The sequence below is a fragment of the Mobula birostris genome, chromosome 16, assembly GCF_030028105.1.
Source record: "Mobula birostris isolate sMobBir1 chromosome 16, sMobBir1.hap1, whole genome shotgun sequence".
Classification (NCBI taxonomy): domain Eukaryota; kingdom Metazoa; phylum Chordata; class Chondrichthyes; order Myliobatiformes; family Myliobatidae; genus Mobula; species Mobula birostris.
In genome coordinates this window covers 17,700,194-17,716,604 of record NC_092385.1, presented here as the reverse complement: position 1 = coordinate 17,716,604, position 16,411 = coordinate 17,700,194, and the positions used below count along the sequence as shown (strand labels likewise).

The 16,411-nt window shown below is 36.1% G+C and overlaps 1 protein-coding gene across 4 annotated transcripts in view; it reads left to right on the top strand.

The window, feature by feature from the left end:
* iqsec1b (IQ motif and Sec7 domain ArfGEF 1b) overlaps window positions 1–14,798 on the top strand; it is a 539,720-nt gene extending 524,922 nt beyond the window's left edge. For 3 of the 4 annotated variants that reach the window (XM_072280360.1, XM_072280361.1, XM_072280362.1), the window contains 5 exons: window positions 4,853–4,952; window positions 5,102–5,263; window positions 5,525–5,701; window positions 7,472–7,521; window positions 11,029–14,798. In XM_072280360.1, the coding sequence (XP_072136461.1) occupies window positions 4,853–4,952; window positions 5,102–5,263; window positions 5,525–5,701; window positions 7,472–7,521; window positions 11,029–11,613 (1,074 nt within the window). In that variant the 3' untranslated portion in view covers window positions 11,614–14,798. The remainder of the gene's footprint in view (window positions 1–4,852; window positions 4,953–5,101; window positions 5,264–5,524; window positions 5,702–7,471; window positions 7,522–11,028) is intronic. The other variant, XM_072280363.1, reaches the window with a different exon arrangement.
* Window positions 14,799–16,411: the final 1,613 nt, after the last annotated feature.

Sequence of the window (16,411 nt, the reverse complement as noted above, 5' to 3'; positions counted from 1 at the left end):
GTTTTTACTGTATTGTCACAAGATAATTTCCCACCTAATTTTGTGTGATCATATTATAGATGTACTTAGTTCCTTCATCAGATATTGATATGGATCATAACTAACTATGAATAACTGCTTACAGTTTATTACCAGAATCAGGTTGATTACCACGGACATATGTCGTGAGATTTGTAGTCTGCAAGAAAATTAGATACTCCAGTGTATATCCATACCAGGCAATGATGCAACCAGTCACAATGCTCCATGGTAAATCTGCAGAAATTTGCTGGAGTCTTTGGTGACATACCAAATATCCTCAAACTCCAAATGAAGTGCATCTGATAGTGTGCCTTCTTCATGATTACATCGATGTTTTGGGCCCAGATCCAAATATATTTTTATTCATGAATCAGCTTTCAGTCCATGTTAACATATTACTCCAAACCTAAAAGCCCTAATCATGTAATGACCTGTTTTGTAGCTCGCGAGGTCACAAGCATAATGTGACAAGCATAAGCATAATAATATGTCTTCCTTTTTTAAAGAAAGGGGCTTCCCTTCCTCCACCATCAACTCTGCCCTCAAACGCATGTCTCCCATTTCATGCACATCTGCTCTCACCCCATCCTCCTGCCACCCCTCTAGGGATAGGGTTCCTCTTGTCCTCACCTACCACCCCACCAGCCTCCGTGTCCAACATATAATTCTCCGTAACTTCTGCCATCTCCAACGTGATCACACCACCAAGCACATCTTTCCCTCCCCCCGACTTTCTGCTTTCCGCAGGGATCGCTCCCTACGCGACTCCCTTGTCCATTCGTAACCCCCGTCCCTTCCCAATGATCTCCCTCCTGGCACTTATCCTTGTAAGCGGAAGAAGTGCTACTCCTGCCCTTACACTTCCTCCCTCACCACCATTCAGGGCCCCAGACAGTCCTTCCAGGTGAGGTGACACTTCACTTGTGAGTCTGCTGGTATGATATACTGTGTCTGGTGCTCCCGGTGTGGCCTTCTATATATTGGTGAGACCCCACGCAGATTGGGAAAGACCACTTTGCTGAACACCTATGCTCTGTCCGCCAGAGGAAGCAGGATCTCCCAGTGGCCACACATTTTAATTCCACGTCCCATTCCCATTCTGATATGTCAATCCATGGCCTCCTCTACTGTCGAGATGAAGCCACACTCCGGTTGGAGGAACAACACCTTATATTCCGTCTGAGTAGCCTCCAACCCGATGGCATGAACATTGATTTCTCTAACTTCCGTTATGCCTCTCCTCCCCTTCTTACCCATCCCTATTTATTTTTCTCTCTTTCCCTCTCACAATAACTCCTTGCCTGTTCTCCATCTTCCTCTGGTGCCTTCAAATCTCTTACTATCTCTTTTTTCCATTAGTCCTGATGAAGGGTCTTGACCCAAAACGTTGACTGTACTTCTTCCTATGGATGCTGCCTGGCCTGCTGCGTTCCACCAGCATTTTGTGTGTGTTGCTTGAATTTCCAGCACCTGCAGATTTTCTCATGTTAGCATAATGTGTTTTACTGGTTCTAATATACCTAGGCCATTGGTTGCAGACTTCAGTTTATCAAACACCATTTTGCTTTTGTGAAAGCCGGTGTTGACTCTGGCTAAATATATATTTACATTTCCAAGTGCTCTTCTATCACATAATTAGTAACGAATTCTAGCAATTCCTCTTTTACTGTTGGAATGTTAACTGATTGGTAGTTGATCTGCTTTTTTTTTCTTTCTCATTAACAGTGAAATTACATTCCACCTTCCAGTCTATGTGAAGATTAAGGCTAAACTGTATCTATCTTGTGAAATAGCTTAAGATAAAGGCCTAAGGTCTAGGCTTTTTTTAAACATGGAAACTGAGGGGTGACCTTCTAGAGATTGATAAAATTATCATGTATTATTTAAGTACTTCACAAAATTAAATTTCTCACTGATCAGTTTTCCACTGAGCTGCATCATCCTGGACCCCTCCTGCTGCCTGGACAAGAGCCAGTGATTCCTGTCTATCTAGACTTCTTCCAGATGTGAGGGGTGAAGAGACTGGCTTTCTATACATTGCAAAGGTCTCATGATGTACAACAGGCTGCAGGTGGCAAATAGGCATGGGATATTGAACCTCTGGCAGCCCTTGCTTGCTGCCACCAGTAGATTTTTAACCATTTTTAAATGTCCTTGGTTGTTCAAAGGCATTTAAAATCTACACATAAATTTACATAATTTAAAAATATTTAAATATAAAATGTAAGAAACACTAATTACAATGTAACAAATAATTAAATAATTATATAGTTAAAATGAAATAAGCAAAGTGCTTATTTTACTATTTCCACAGAACAATGCTTTGCCAAGGCGGTTGCATGGGGTATAAATTGAAGATTAAATGTAAAGTACACCCAAGCTCTTTTCAGTATGTCACTTTTCTGCTGCTGGCTACAATAGTCCAGCAGTCGATGACAGAGTCTGATTTCTCACACCAGAGTCTCCTGCCTTTGACCATCTGTGCATAGAAGTTCAAAAATGTGCTGCTTCACAAATATCTAACAGCCATCATGTTTTGGTCCATTAGTTCATTGTATCTTAGCCAACACTCCCCTCTCCTTTGATACTGACGTTCATTAACTTTAGGGTTCTAGTTGAATTCTTAAATCACATTACCCTCAAAGTAATTATAACATTCTCAGACATTATCGTGACTCTTCTCTAAGAATTTATTCATTTATGACTAACATAATCTTACCTCACAGTTGTTAATATGAAGGTTATTTTTTCTCTCCTTAACATACATTCAATATTTCTGTTAATGCAGAATAACGGACTGTTTCTGTTAACAAACAATGAGTGCAAGGAACCTCACAATAAGTTTATCATTTTTAAATTGGACAGAATGCTGATTTTAATTGTGTCATGTTTCTTTCGCTGAAAAATTCCTGAAGACTTGATGCTAATTAGTTTGTCCTTTAGGTTTGGATATAAATCATCCTCATCCAGTTTTATAGGTTTTGAGGTGACTACAGAGTCCTATGCAGGACTCACAGAATGGACACTCAGTGTTCAGTGCCTTTGAACAAAGGTTAAGAGTTTTAGTACTGAGCTGTAAGCTAGTGAGTGGATGCTGACATTGATTTGCTTATCCTATCAATATATTTGAAGGATTTTGTAGAGAAGGCATTGATGGTACTCCTCCAGTGGCTTTAAGTTGTCCATATTCTGAACTAGACAACTCAACAGGGTAACTATTGCTCCAAGCGTGGTATGGGAACTGAACTTCCCTCAATCGCAGGACTCTGCAGAGAGGATACGGATAGCCCAGTGCATCTGTAAATGTGAACTTCCCACGATTCAGGACATATACAGGGACAGGTGTGTAAAAAAGGCCCGGAGGATCATTGGGGACCTGAGCCACTCCAACCACAAACTGTTCAAGTTGCTACCATCTGGGAAACGGTACCGCAGCATAAAAGCCAGGACCAACAGGCTCTGGGACAGCTTCTTCCACCAGGCCATCAGACTGATTAATTCACGCTGATACAATTGTATTTCTGTGTTATATTGACTGTCCTGCTGTACACACTATTTATTATAAATTACTATAAATTGCACATTGCACATTTAGACAGAGACGTAGCGTAAAGATTTTTATTCCTCATATATCTGAAGGATGTATGTAAGTAATAAATTCAATTCAATACACCATGAGGTTGGAGCTGGTTTTCAGGTCTTAGTCTTGAATTTTTTTTGTTTAGTTGGCCAGACTACAGGCAGTGATGAATCCTGACATTTCATGTTTTCCTTTGTTGAGAGTGCTTGGGAGATTGGGAGGAAATCCTTTTTCCTGGCTGAAACTGCGTGGAGGGTAGGGGCAGGTGGGGAGAGATGGAAAAAAGCAGAAGCAGGGTAGGATAGTAGAAACACACACACAATGTTGGAGGAAGTCAGCATGTCATCGGTATATTTACGGAGGAGAATAAACAGTGGATGTTTCGGGATGAGCCCCTTCATCAGCACTGAGAAAGGGCAGAAGCCAGAATACGAAAATGGAGGGAAGGGAAAGAGTACAAGCTGGCAGATGATACGTGAGACTAGGTGAGGGGGCAATTAGGTGGGTGGGGAAAGGAGGGCTGAAGGAAGCTGGGATGTGATAGGTGAATGAGGTAAATGGCTAAGAAGAAGGGATCTGACATGAGAGGACAATGGACATAGAATAAAGGGAAGGAGGAGGGGAACTAGATGGAGGTAATGAGCAGTTGAGGAGAATTGAAGGAGTGAGAGGGTAGCCAGAAAAAGGAGTAGAAAAAGAGAGATGGAGGAGCGGGGTTGAGAAATTACCGGAAGTTAGAAAGATTAGAGCTGCTGCTTCCCCATCCTGATTTTAGTCTCATTGTGGCACTAGAGGAGGCCTTGGACTCGTGTCAGAATGGGAATAGAAAGTCGAATTGAAATGGAGAGCCACCAGGAGATCGTGCCTTTTGTAGCAGACACCCATGTGACCAATTAACGCTTACTAACCCACGTGTCTTTGGAATGTCGGAGGAAATCCATGCGATCACGAGGAGAATGCACACACTCCTTCCAGACAGTGGCAGAATTGAATCCATGTTACTGGTGCTGTAATAGCACTATGTTACCTGCAATGCTGCCATGCTGGTTCACGCAAACATTCCAGATGGGGAATATATAGGCATTATTTCAAATACTGATTACTACATTTCCAAAAGAACTTTGAAAGGTTAACATTAATAAATATTTTGTGTTATAAAATATTTCCTGGCTGAAGTGAATTGATAGTGGTACTGCTTACTTAATAGTTAACAGTTGCACCTATAAGTAAATCATGTTTATCTTTTAATAGGTTACAAAGATCTTTCAAAAGAAGAAAAATTCAGTGACCTACAGTTTCCGGCAATCCTTTTCCTTGTATGGGATACAAGTTCTTCTTTTTGAAAATCAGTGTAAGAATTAAATAAACTCTCAATATGCACTTTCAAATTTTTTAAGCCTAAAAATCTCTCAAAACACTGTTTAACTCTGTCAGTAATAGTTCTATGTATTGCAAAAATAAAAATGTTAACACAAAATTACTATTTTATATTTTTCTTAGATTACCCAAATGGAATCCGACTTACTTCAGCTAATACAGGTGCTGACATTAAAGTCCTTATTAATTTCAATGCCCCAAATCCACAGGATCGTAAAAAATTTACCGATGACCTTCGTGAATCTATTGCAGAGGTTCAAGAAATGGAAAAGTACAGGATAGAATGTAAGTACAAAATTATTTGACATAGTCTTGAACTTGTGTTCCAACTTTTACATGTGAGCTTCAATAGGTTTGGTTTTACTGCTTCAATTTGCAGCTCCTCGTTCTATGAAATATTCTAATGTTGAAGGTTTCATTTAAACCTAAACGCAGTAGTCTTACAAAATCAAATTTATCATGCTCTTGAATTGTTTCTCTTGTTGACACCGTTGCACAATTTCAACATGCACTATAAGAAAATATAATTCAACATTTTATCTTTAGCTGAGCTGGAAAAGCAGAAGGGAGTTGTACGGCCAAGTATCTCTCAAGCATCAGGCCTGAAAAAGGAACCTGGTATTGGTACATTAAGCAGGACCAGCCTGGATGATAGTTATGCCACTGGGGAGGGGTTAAAGAGGACCGCCCTAAGCAGTTCACTCAGGGACCTTTCCGAAGCAGGTATGATGATATCAATTACTTTTACCTTCCATTTTGTCTTGTTATTACTAAATATGATTTGAATAGCACTTCCAGTTTTGACAAAAGTTTAGAAACATTGATTTACTTAGCCATTTTGGTGTTGTCAAATGTCAGTTAACTTTTGCAGACTCTTTCATGCTTATTCCAAAAATAGTCCAGTTTATTTCTTAATTTTCAGCATTTGAAGTTGTGTATTAATTTTATTAATCTTACATGCAAACTTTAGCTTTAGCAAATGTGATACTCAATTGTGAGTGATGTCACAAAAAATATCATGTGAAAGTACTTACAATATGGTTTACAATAAACACAAATATTTTATTATGTTAATATTAAACTGTTTTTCAGCACATTCATGTTGCATAATCACTTGCAGAATCCAAACTGATCAGTAAACAAATAAGTTTAAAATTGTTGGCGATTGAAAAGTCCACTTTCAACATTTTAATCTGAGTTATGATGTATGTACTTTAAGCAATTATTCAATTGTGCAGATTTTTGAAGTCATTGAAATTATCAGAAATATAACCTGTTTTCAGATTAACACATCATGTGATTTACTGAGTCAAGAAATGGTCAGCATGGAGTGGATTATATCTAGGATGAAGAGAATGTTCTACAATGTAGACAAAAACGAAATTTTCTGTGCTTTGTGCTTGGATCAGTACATGTTCAACCATTGTTTTTGTTTAATGTGAGGAATGGCATTGTGCATTGGCAAATCTAAATCAAAGTGAACTCATGGAAATAATTCAGTTGTTGTAGCTTGCTTAGTAATGTTTGGTCTCAAGTCTGTTTGTTCTCTTTTAAAGTTATTTTTAATTATGGATGTGCACTGTTATTTTGTCATATGATGTATGCTTGTATTCAAAACAAAACTGTTTTATTGTTAGGTTTTAATGAAACTTTAAAATGACTACTTACCCAAATTAGTCTAGGATCCATGTTTATGTACTTTATAGAGCTTTCATTCTCTGTACAATTCAAACACTTCTGATATTAAACAGAAATATTAACACAAAATGTTCAACTTTACACATCCCATATTCTGTAAAACATACCATGTTTAGGCAAGGTCATTGGTTAGAAGATTGGATTTGCATCTCTTTCAAAGAGGCTCTTTCATCTTTCACCATTTGACCTGGGTTCCACCAGTTTCGTATTAGCCATTGCTCAATCACAGAGTAGAAAAATGAAATCCACTTGAGGTCCAGTTTTTCAGATCAATGGATACTACTTTAAAAATTAAGTACAATACCAGATTAAGGAGGAGTTGAGCAACATGTTCATACTGTTGCATCTATCTATCCACAAATCTAGTCATATATGTAGTTTCCATTGGTAATAAAATAACCATCACCCATATTGCTGAAGTATTTTTTTTCACATCTGCAGTATATGTTTTATACAATATACACCCATATTTGTATGAATTGAAAACAGAAATCAAATTTTGAAACAATAGCATTAATTGTTTGAATTATTTCATTTAGAGTGTTTTTCCAATCAACAATGAAATACAACAATGAGCTATTGTTACTTTTAAGCTTAAAAAATCTAATTAGATTTCCTGCAGCTATTGTCCCCCAATACGCTGCTCAGTTTCCTTCAAGTTTGCCTGCTGGTTCCCAATTAGACGTGCTCAGCTTCTACCATGTACAGAGACCAGTCAATGTGCATTGGGTATGAGGATGTGGCCCCTGGGTTAATTCTTGGTTTCTAATCTTTGGTGTTGCATGTCCTGGGCAGGCAAGCGTGGGCGCCGCAGCAGTGCAGGATCGCTAGACAGCAATATGGAAGTAAGTAGGAAGTAATTGCTCTGTAGCTGGATGTATAATGTATATATTTAAAACATTTGTTTTGCATCTTTTTGCTTTTTCCAGTAAGTAGCCTGCCTGCCACATAGAAATGCATGTGTGAACTGCTTGCCAAGTGCATCTAATGCTCGCGCAGAGTCAGGCTTCTTGTCGAGGCACACACCATTGTTGATGGAATCAGTTGAATGTGGTTCTGCTAGCAGCAATTGAGTCTGAAGCTTCTGAGATCATCAGCATGTCATGCTGAATAAATTTAACAACTACCATGTTATAACATTTGAACATGGCTGTTTTATTATTTTGCTTTGTATGAGCCGCACTTAAACATATTTCTTTTTTTGGCTACCAATTTTCAGAATAACACTTAAGATTCTCAGTCAGGGTTTTGAGTTCTTAAGATGTTAATATTTTGATAAAACAGTTCAAAGCAATGTGTGGAAACACATAGAAAAACTGGATAGTGTTAGATGATCTGAGTGTGGATTTCATAAAAATCATTCATTTTACAAGCATTTACTCCCACTACCCTGCTCCAGCTCCAACTTCATGTATTGCCCATGCATGCTTACAGTGTGATGGCATAAGGATAAATAGATTTGCTCTTTTCACATAAAATTGCCAGAAATTCTGTAAAATAACCTTTTTAATTTCTCTGAACATTTGTAATGTATTTACAGTTTTTGTTTTGTCTGTGCAAATGTCCCTGTTGTAATAGTCTTGTGTGTTCTTAAAGAATGAATTGAAATTTGTTGCTTATTGTAAACAATCAATCACGTTTGTCCAATATGTATTAAAATTTTGAATGAACAATTAGACCATAATCACAAACAGGAGGCCAAATAGCAATTCAGTTCATTTTACTTAAATGTGGAAGAATGGCCAATTAAAGGCAAATATTTAAATTCACCATGGCAACTATTGAATTTGTAGATAATATAGAGATTGTTGTTTATTATATATGTCAGTTAATCTTTTGCAAATTTTAAACCTATTATAGTTAGGCATAGCAATTAAGATGGCTTATGAAAGCATAAAATCTCATGTGACAAATAAATATGTAGTCAAAAAGAGGGAGAAGGGTTTTGTGAATGGTGTTCTGTAAAAAAGATAATATATATAAAACAGCTAACATGTAGCCAGTAGCTCCCAGGTCAAATATTGGAATAATGAATAATCATTCATATCTGGGAAATCCATGATGGAATTTCACAACATTTGAGTTCCTCATTTAAGACACAAAAGAAATTAAAAAACTGAATACTAGTGGAAGAAAATTTTGTCTCTTGAGCAGTGCTTCTGCTTCCAGGTTGGAGAGTCAACAAAACCTGGAAAATGGACCTATGTAGATCAGATCAGCCTGTTCACCTGAGAAAATAATACGAGTTCTTGCACAGGAGCTTGAGGGGAATTGCTACGGAATAAACAGTAATTGAAAAGCAATGTATATCAATATATCATGAAGGATATATTTCGTATCTCCAATCATGTAAATATTGTATGGAAAATTGTAAATAATGTTTGCATCTTTTATACATTTGTCTTTAAAAATCTGATCATCATAGCTTGACAAAAATTTAGTTTTTTATATGAATATTTCAATTTTATCTGCTAGATGATTATATACAACCAAAGATGCACAAATTATTGAGACATGCTAAGACAGAAATTTCATAACTTGACATAGAAGGTTTTTGGAATCCAAAATAATTGTTAAAGTTGTAAGCCTCTCAGGATTTGCTTGAGCTTCAGCATATTCCTCACCGAGCTGAGATTCAGCACACTTGAAGGCCAAAGTGAGAAATTACTCACTTTGTAACAATGTATTTTTATATTTGTATGGCCATTCAATGAGCAGATTATGGCACTTTTGTCTGCTTGTATATTCAAATTTGTTTGTGCTCCATTCATGAATTTATCCAGATAACAATCAATTTCATTTCAAAAACACTGTCAGCACCACATTACAGAGCTCTAAGAATAAACGGGTAAAGGAATTGTATGATACAGAGTCATGGTACCCTAAGAAAAAATAAATGGGTGCTCATCAAAGAAATTTTAGAGGGATTTAAAGTCAGGGAAATAGTGGAGAAATGCAGAGAATGAAATATTGTAAGAAAATGAAGAAGTCAAACATCTCTCCCTTTTAGAAAAGGATTTTTAATTCATTTCCCTATCACAATGATCTTATGACATTGAGGATCCATCAACCAATTGTCTTTTAAATTATTGTGCAAATAGATATTGAATTAAGCAGGTGTCTTTTAAACACATCAGTATTGATCACTTCCTCATGGTTATTTGATGTCAAAAGGCATCTATTGGTCAATTATTTCAAAACCCAGCTATATAAGAAGTTTCTAAGAAGTTTAAAGTAGCAATGAACTTTGTTTCCCATGAAATTCAAAACTTATAAATCAATAAGGTAAATATCTGCATCATGATATTTATGAAAGTTGTAGCTGTAATATAAATGTGAAAATTTTAATCTTATATGCTTTTTCTATAATTAAATATTCTTAGCATATAATAGCAAAAGGTATATGATCTTAATAATAGTTAGGGGTCTCTATTCACTCAGAGTGTAACTTTAAAAAAGAGAGCATAACAAGAGAGCCCAGGCATGCGTGATATCAACAGAACTACAGTTTTCTTTCTATAGCAGTAACCTTGAAATGAGTTTAACTGACTTCTGAGAAATGAGCTTTATCATGTGGGAGAATGGGTTTGGATGGTTTAGGATTACTGTTGATGCAAATATGTAAAGTTCTAATAATCTACCACCTGTTTCTTCAAAAATCCCAATAGTCCAGAATCAGGCTCAATCTAGCATACTAAAGCCCTTTCTTGAAACTTGCTGTGTTCATTGAAACAAATATCCTGCTATCCTGCTTGATATTTTAAACAGTGAGGTAAAAAGAGCACTGGAGTATGTGCTCTTCCAATAATCAAGAAAATCTACCAATCCAGCAACACTAAAGTCCCAAACATACTGTTTTAATGGAGTTCTACAGTACGTATTAGAATAATGTCTGAATTAAAAATGAAGATAATAGCTCCTATTTCCTCTCACATTCCAAGGAGACTAGTAGATTAGTTGGTCACATGGATGTACTTGGGCTGGAAGACCGTGTTACCATGCTGTATCTCTAAATAAAATAAAATACAAAAATCATTTTACTTTATATAAATTAATGTTACAAGACTATGTATCTACAGATTAATGTTATAATCAATATGTAAATTATATAGGGTTTATCATTCCTTCAAAATAAGTCAATCATTCAAAAGTCCAGTCACATTAGTTTGTTGAAACTCATTTGTGACATCTGATAAGGACAATGCATAATCATTGGAAAAAAAGAGATCCAGTTATCAAAACAATACATATGGATTAATCTTATGTAGTCAAAAAAATAATACTTGTCAGATGTAAGTAAATTTCAACAATTTTTCTTAAATAATTAAAGTTTCTTTTCTTTTTCCTCCCAGGGGTCAGTCATTAACAGCCCGCATGTACATCGAAGAGTCAGCTCATCTACACGAGGAGAAAATCCAATCCGTCCACATCAGACAATGTCAAACTCATCATCATTGCTTGGTTCTATATTTGGCAGTAAAAGAGGAAAATCATCCCAGGGTTATACTCTAGCAGGACCATCTCAGCAGCTTCCATATCCTCCACATCAGCAACATTCCTCAGCTCTGCATCACACAGGTCAGACAGAAATACCGTCACAGCAGCTGCATGCGCACCATTCCCAATTCTGTCATGTGCAGCAAACACAGCCTCTACCACCTCCTTATCACCACCATCATCACTACCACCCTCCTCAACATGCGCAGTTCCCTCATCAGCATCACCAGCACTTATCGCATTCCCAGCACGCATCTCACTCCCAGCATGCCCCCTATGTGCAACAGCACCCCCATGCAGTTCACCCTCCTGTGCCTATTTCCCATTCCCAGCATTCTGCTCATACTCAGCACCCTCAGCATCTTCATGGCCAGCAACTGCCATCTGCTCCTAGCACAAGCAAGACCAAACACACAAGTGGCATCAGTACAATAGTGTAGGAGGAAAAGAAAAATTAAAAATGTTGTATGCTTGTAACTTCACAAGAAAGCTGCACTGGCACTTAAATGCAGCAATATACAAATCTAACTTCCAAACTTGAAAGCACTTGAAAATACTACTGTGTATTATTGATAGTAGCCCACGGAAAAATTGAATTTACAGTCCCAGTACAAAATTAGAAGTAAAATAATTGACATGGTCCTTTAGGCTACCCAGGGGAAAATTTTCCTAGGTTTCTTTACCTTGCTTGAGGCAGGTTGAAACCTTTTGTGCTGTTTACCATTCAGTGCTTGTACTGTTATTTTTCCAGTAGTTAAAACATGTTTTATTTCCCTTGGTGTACCTCCTTACAGCTGTTTTGTTATTTCAAATTTGGCAGCCTATAACAAAATACCTGATGTGGTTCAAATGATTTGAGAGTTGCTGTGTGACAATGGATTCTGACAGTGGAAGAAATGCTTATATAAACAGAAAATTGTTCTGGTGGCTTTGTTTGAATTCTAATCTTTGATAGTTTAATTGCACATAGAAAGTAATGGCTAGTAACCTGAAGCTGCAAAATAAGCCTTGCTTTAAAAAAAAGTTGTTCAACTATTCACAGAGACTTAAAATTGTAGAATTTTGGGCAACAATAAACACTTTAAGTATTTATTCAGCTTAGCCCCTTATAACAAACACATCATAAATAATCTTTATTAAGTGTGCCAACTATACCATCACTTAATATTTTAATCAAAATTTGCTTTATGTATAACATGCATATTTTAATAAGAGACACTGCACACCTATTTGACTTCAGTATTGAAATTAATATAATTAATATTCTAGGTGAGCTAACTAATGAAAGTTATTGCTGTTTGCTATTCAGTTGGCATCTGATTATGTGAACTTGCCATCCTTCATTCCAAAGCACTGCTTATCAGTTGGAGACAAATGAAGGTAAAACTTAATAGGTCAAAATTTACTTGATCTGTTTACGTACAGTATAAACATAACTTCATGTACATACACAAATATTCTGAAGTCTGCACTGAGAGTAATTAACAGGTGATAGCAAAACCTTCAAAGGTGAAATTCCATTTTCTTAAGAAAGAGAGAGAGATATATTTTTTTGCTTCAAAGTACATTGCACTCAGCAGGCTGAGTACATCTCGCACTCACATCACTGTCATACTTTTTTTCTGAAATTTAAAACTGTCCCTTTATTTCAAATGTGGATTGTTGATATCGCCTAATATCAAACTATTGCAGCAGACACATGGTTGATGTGACAGCACTAGTAAGCTTGCAAAGTAATGTATTCAGTGATAAAGTGAAAGGTCTGCTAAAAGTGAAGGAACATCACTGGCCTGGACCATTCTAAAATAAGACCAGCTCAGACTCTTTATTTTCTAAAAATAACAGTTTCCCCTACAAAAATGCCAGCAAATCTATGAACTGAGCACTTTGTTAGCTGCCATAGAGAGCAAATACAGCAAATAGAGTTTAGCCTTTTTTTTCCAGTTTTGTTTCCAGTGTGTGCAATATTTTCTTACAGTTACAGTATGTACTACGAAGTGAGAATATATGTCAGGCTTATTAATTTAATCATTCTTGAACAACTTGGATCACATTGTCTTATCACTCTACTTGGACTAATTCCTGAGATTCTGTTCCTTTCTGTATAAAGAATAATGTGTTCTCAATGAAACAGACTATCTTGCATGTCATTTAATGTTAATATTGTGAGGCTACACTCTACATACTGTATATTTGCAAAATTTCAGTGTTGACATTAAATATAGTTGAGGTAAATTGATCTCATATTAAAATACTTAGACTGTTTCTTCATACCTCTGTACTTATAACTATAGTCTAACTATAATCTAAAACTTGTTCCAAAAAAGATCTGGTTGCCATTCTAGATGATAGTGGTGGGGGAGGCACTTGTTCCAAGTCCCTCTAGGAATTGCACAATAACCCCTTCATGAATACTATTGTTTGTTACATATACTGTGCATAAATTGTTTGAGATTATCGTGAACTTTCATTGTAAATAAAAATGTATTAAATTAGGAATAGTGTGGATTATTTTTTATATTTACTGCTTAAATATCTGCATTATCAATTTGTCCTGGCTTCTGTATAGATGTGCCTGAAAGTTGATGTGTAAATGATTTCCAACACATGGCATATATCATTTGTAAAATTCTGACTGAAGCATATACTTTCATGAAGATGTTGGATATTTCTCTTTTTTTATTTTTACAAATAATTTCTACCAAATGATGCCAGACTGAGAAGAAAACATTATATGGCTTGTAATTCACCCACTTTATCTTGCAGATGTTGCAGACCTGATCTTTTCTGGAATAAAACAACTAATGTGTATTTGTATTGAGTTTTTTAAGTTAAGAATGAAATGTATCATAATGTGATTTTTTTGGATAAGATCACTTTAATATTAGTGTACAAGTATTGTAATGCTTACAAAGGAGAGAAAGCTGCAACCATCTGATGTCAAATGTTTTCCCATCTTGCAATGCATGCTGCAGAAGCCTCTTGCTTCTGGTAACAAAGAACTGAATGAACGTCAGCAAATACAAGTTAAACTTTTGATGTTAAATTACTGTCTCATGTAAAGCAATGTGTTACTGCAGTCCAGCATGTATTTAGGTTTGTACTCATTGTACAAAATCATTTGACACTGCCACATCTGCCTGCAAATATAGCAAAGTAATTGTGTACATAGACTAAAAATGGAATACTTTATCTCAAGGGTGAGATGGGAAAGGGAGTGGGAAAATATATTGAAGGTGGGGTTAATGAATAGACAGTTCTTTAATTTGTATATATCTGTAAATTAGTTTTATCAATATGTCCATAGTCATTATAGGGTTGCATTATTTCTGTTCCTGAACTATCGTAATGCTTAGATCTATTGTACTTCTGTGGCAGCCATGTCAGACTGTTTGCTTGTTGCAAGCAAGGAGTTCTTAAAAGCATACTCATTTATTGTCAGATGCTTTCAAGAATCCATGCATTGCAACTGATTTGCAACTAAGATCCATTTATTATGTACATGAGGAGAGGAGTGGATTCATTCTAATATGCATTATGGTTGTAAGTAGTTCACAACCCCATCCATGTCAAACTATGACTGTGATAATGTGGAGAACGCAAAATAAATCATACATAACTACTATGTTTGTCTTTTTTATTTTGTGATTTGCTTACCTTTTCAGCAAGAGAGCTGTCTGCTTGTTGCCTTCCATTTTCCTTTTGGACAATTCCTATATTTTTATTAAAATCATATCTTATGCATGCTTTTTGTCTATTGGTCTGCAGGCTTTGATCTTCACAGTAACAGACTGCTATTATTATACAAGGTGGAATTATATGTAGATCCTGCAAATGATTTTTGATGGAAAATTCTAAACCTTCACCTATGCTTAAACATTAAACAAGCCATTCCAGACAAAATATATTGGCACAAACTTTGTGATTGTAATGGCAACAGAGTTGTTAAGTAATGATCATTGCATAATCAAACCTTATTTATGAGAAGTGGCTTCGCAAGAAATAGCAGCATTTTTACCCGACATTAAATGCCCTTGAGAAGGTCGAGTAGTGGCATAATGAACCATTGTTGTCTGTGCTAAATGTTTGTTCTTCTTTGTCACAGAAATTTCAGGATTATCAAGTGTTATTGAAGACGTCTTGGCAAGTTTCTGCAGCATATATTGCAGATGGTACACACTACATACACTTTTAGACTGGGTACCATTCAAAAGGCTATTTGGCCATACATGGCTTCATAAATATTGGACCTGCATTTATTTAGACAATGAGAATGTTCCATTATATTTCTGAATTGTGCTTTGATTTCGGTAGCCTAGGAGTGAATTACAGCTGCAGGATAGCAACCTGTATTCTACAGTCACAATTATGTGGCTGAACAATTTACATTTCTGGTTTATAGGGGTCCCAGAATGTTGATAATAAGTAATTATCATCACCCATCAATGCTAATTAGTGATAATGGCTTTGAAGATCAAGGAAAAATGGTTATTACCTAGAACTTAATTGGTGCAAATATTACTTGCCTCTCATCCCATCAGTGAATGTTGTCCATGTTGTGCTGCATGGATGCTTTCCTTTGAGGAAGTGCAAATGGAATTAAAGATCAAGAAATTATTATTGAACATAGGTACTTTTACCCTTATACTGGAAGGGAAGGTCAATGATGAAGCATCTAAAGATAGCTTGACCAAAGACACTGCACTGAGGAATACCTGTAGCAACACTGTTGATATGATTGTTCACCAACAGTGACAATTATCTTGCTTTGTATTCAATATAATGCAAGTTTTGATTCACATTGACTTAATTTTGCTAAGATCATGATGCAACACGGCAACTCATAAAAGCTTTAGGATTTCCAATGGTATAGATGCAAGTTTTGATGCAGGAGACGGAAGCTGTATACTATGGCTTAGTTCTTCATGCTGCACTCATATTTTCCAAAACAAATTATTATAAATGTTATGCATTCACAAATTAGTCTTTCTGTCACTTTTCTGTGAATATATTACATTTTACTTCATGAGATCAGAGTGACATTTTAGATAGTGCACAAAGCTATAATTGGTGCCAATCACTCTCCTTGATTTAAAAAAAACATGTAGATTATGCTTCCTTGCCATGAATATTTCAGGTGATAGTGGATTTGCTAGAAAAATTTTCCACGTGTAACTTAAAATCTCTTCCAATAAAAGATCTGGAATCTTGGAGGGAAGAAGTAAGATTTTAGGGAGT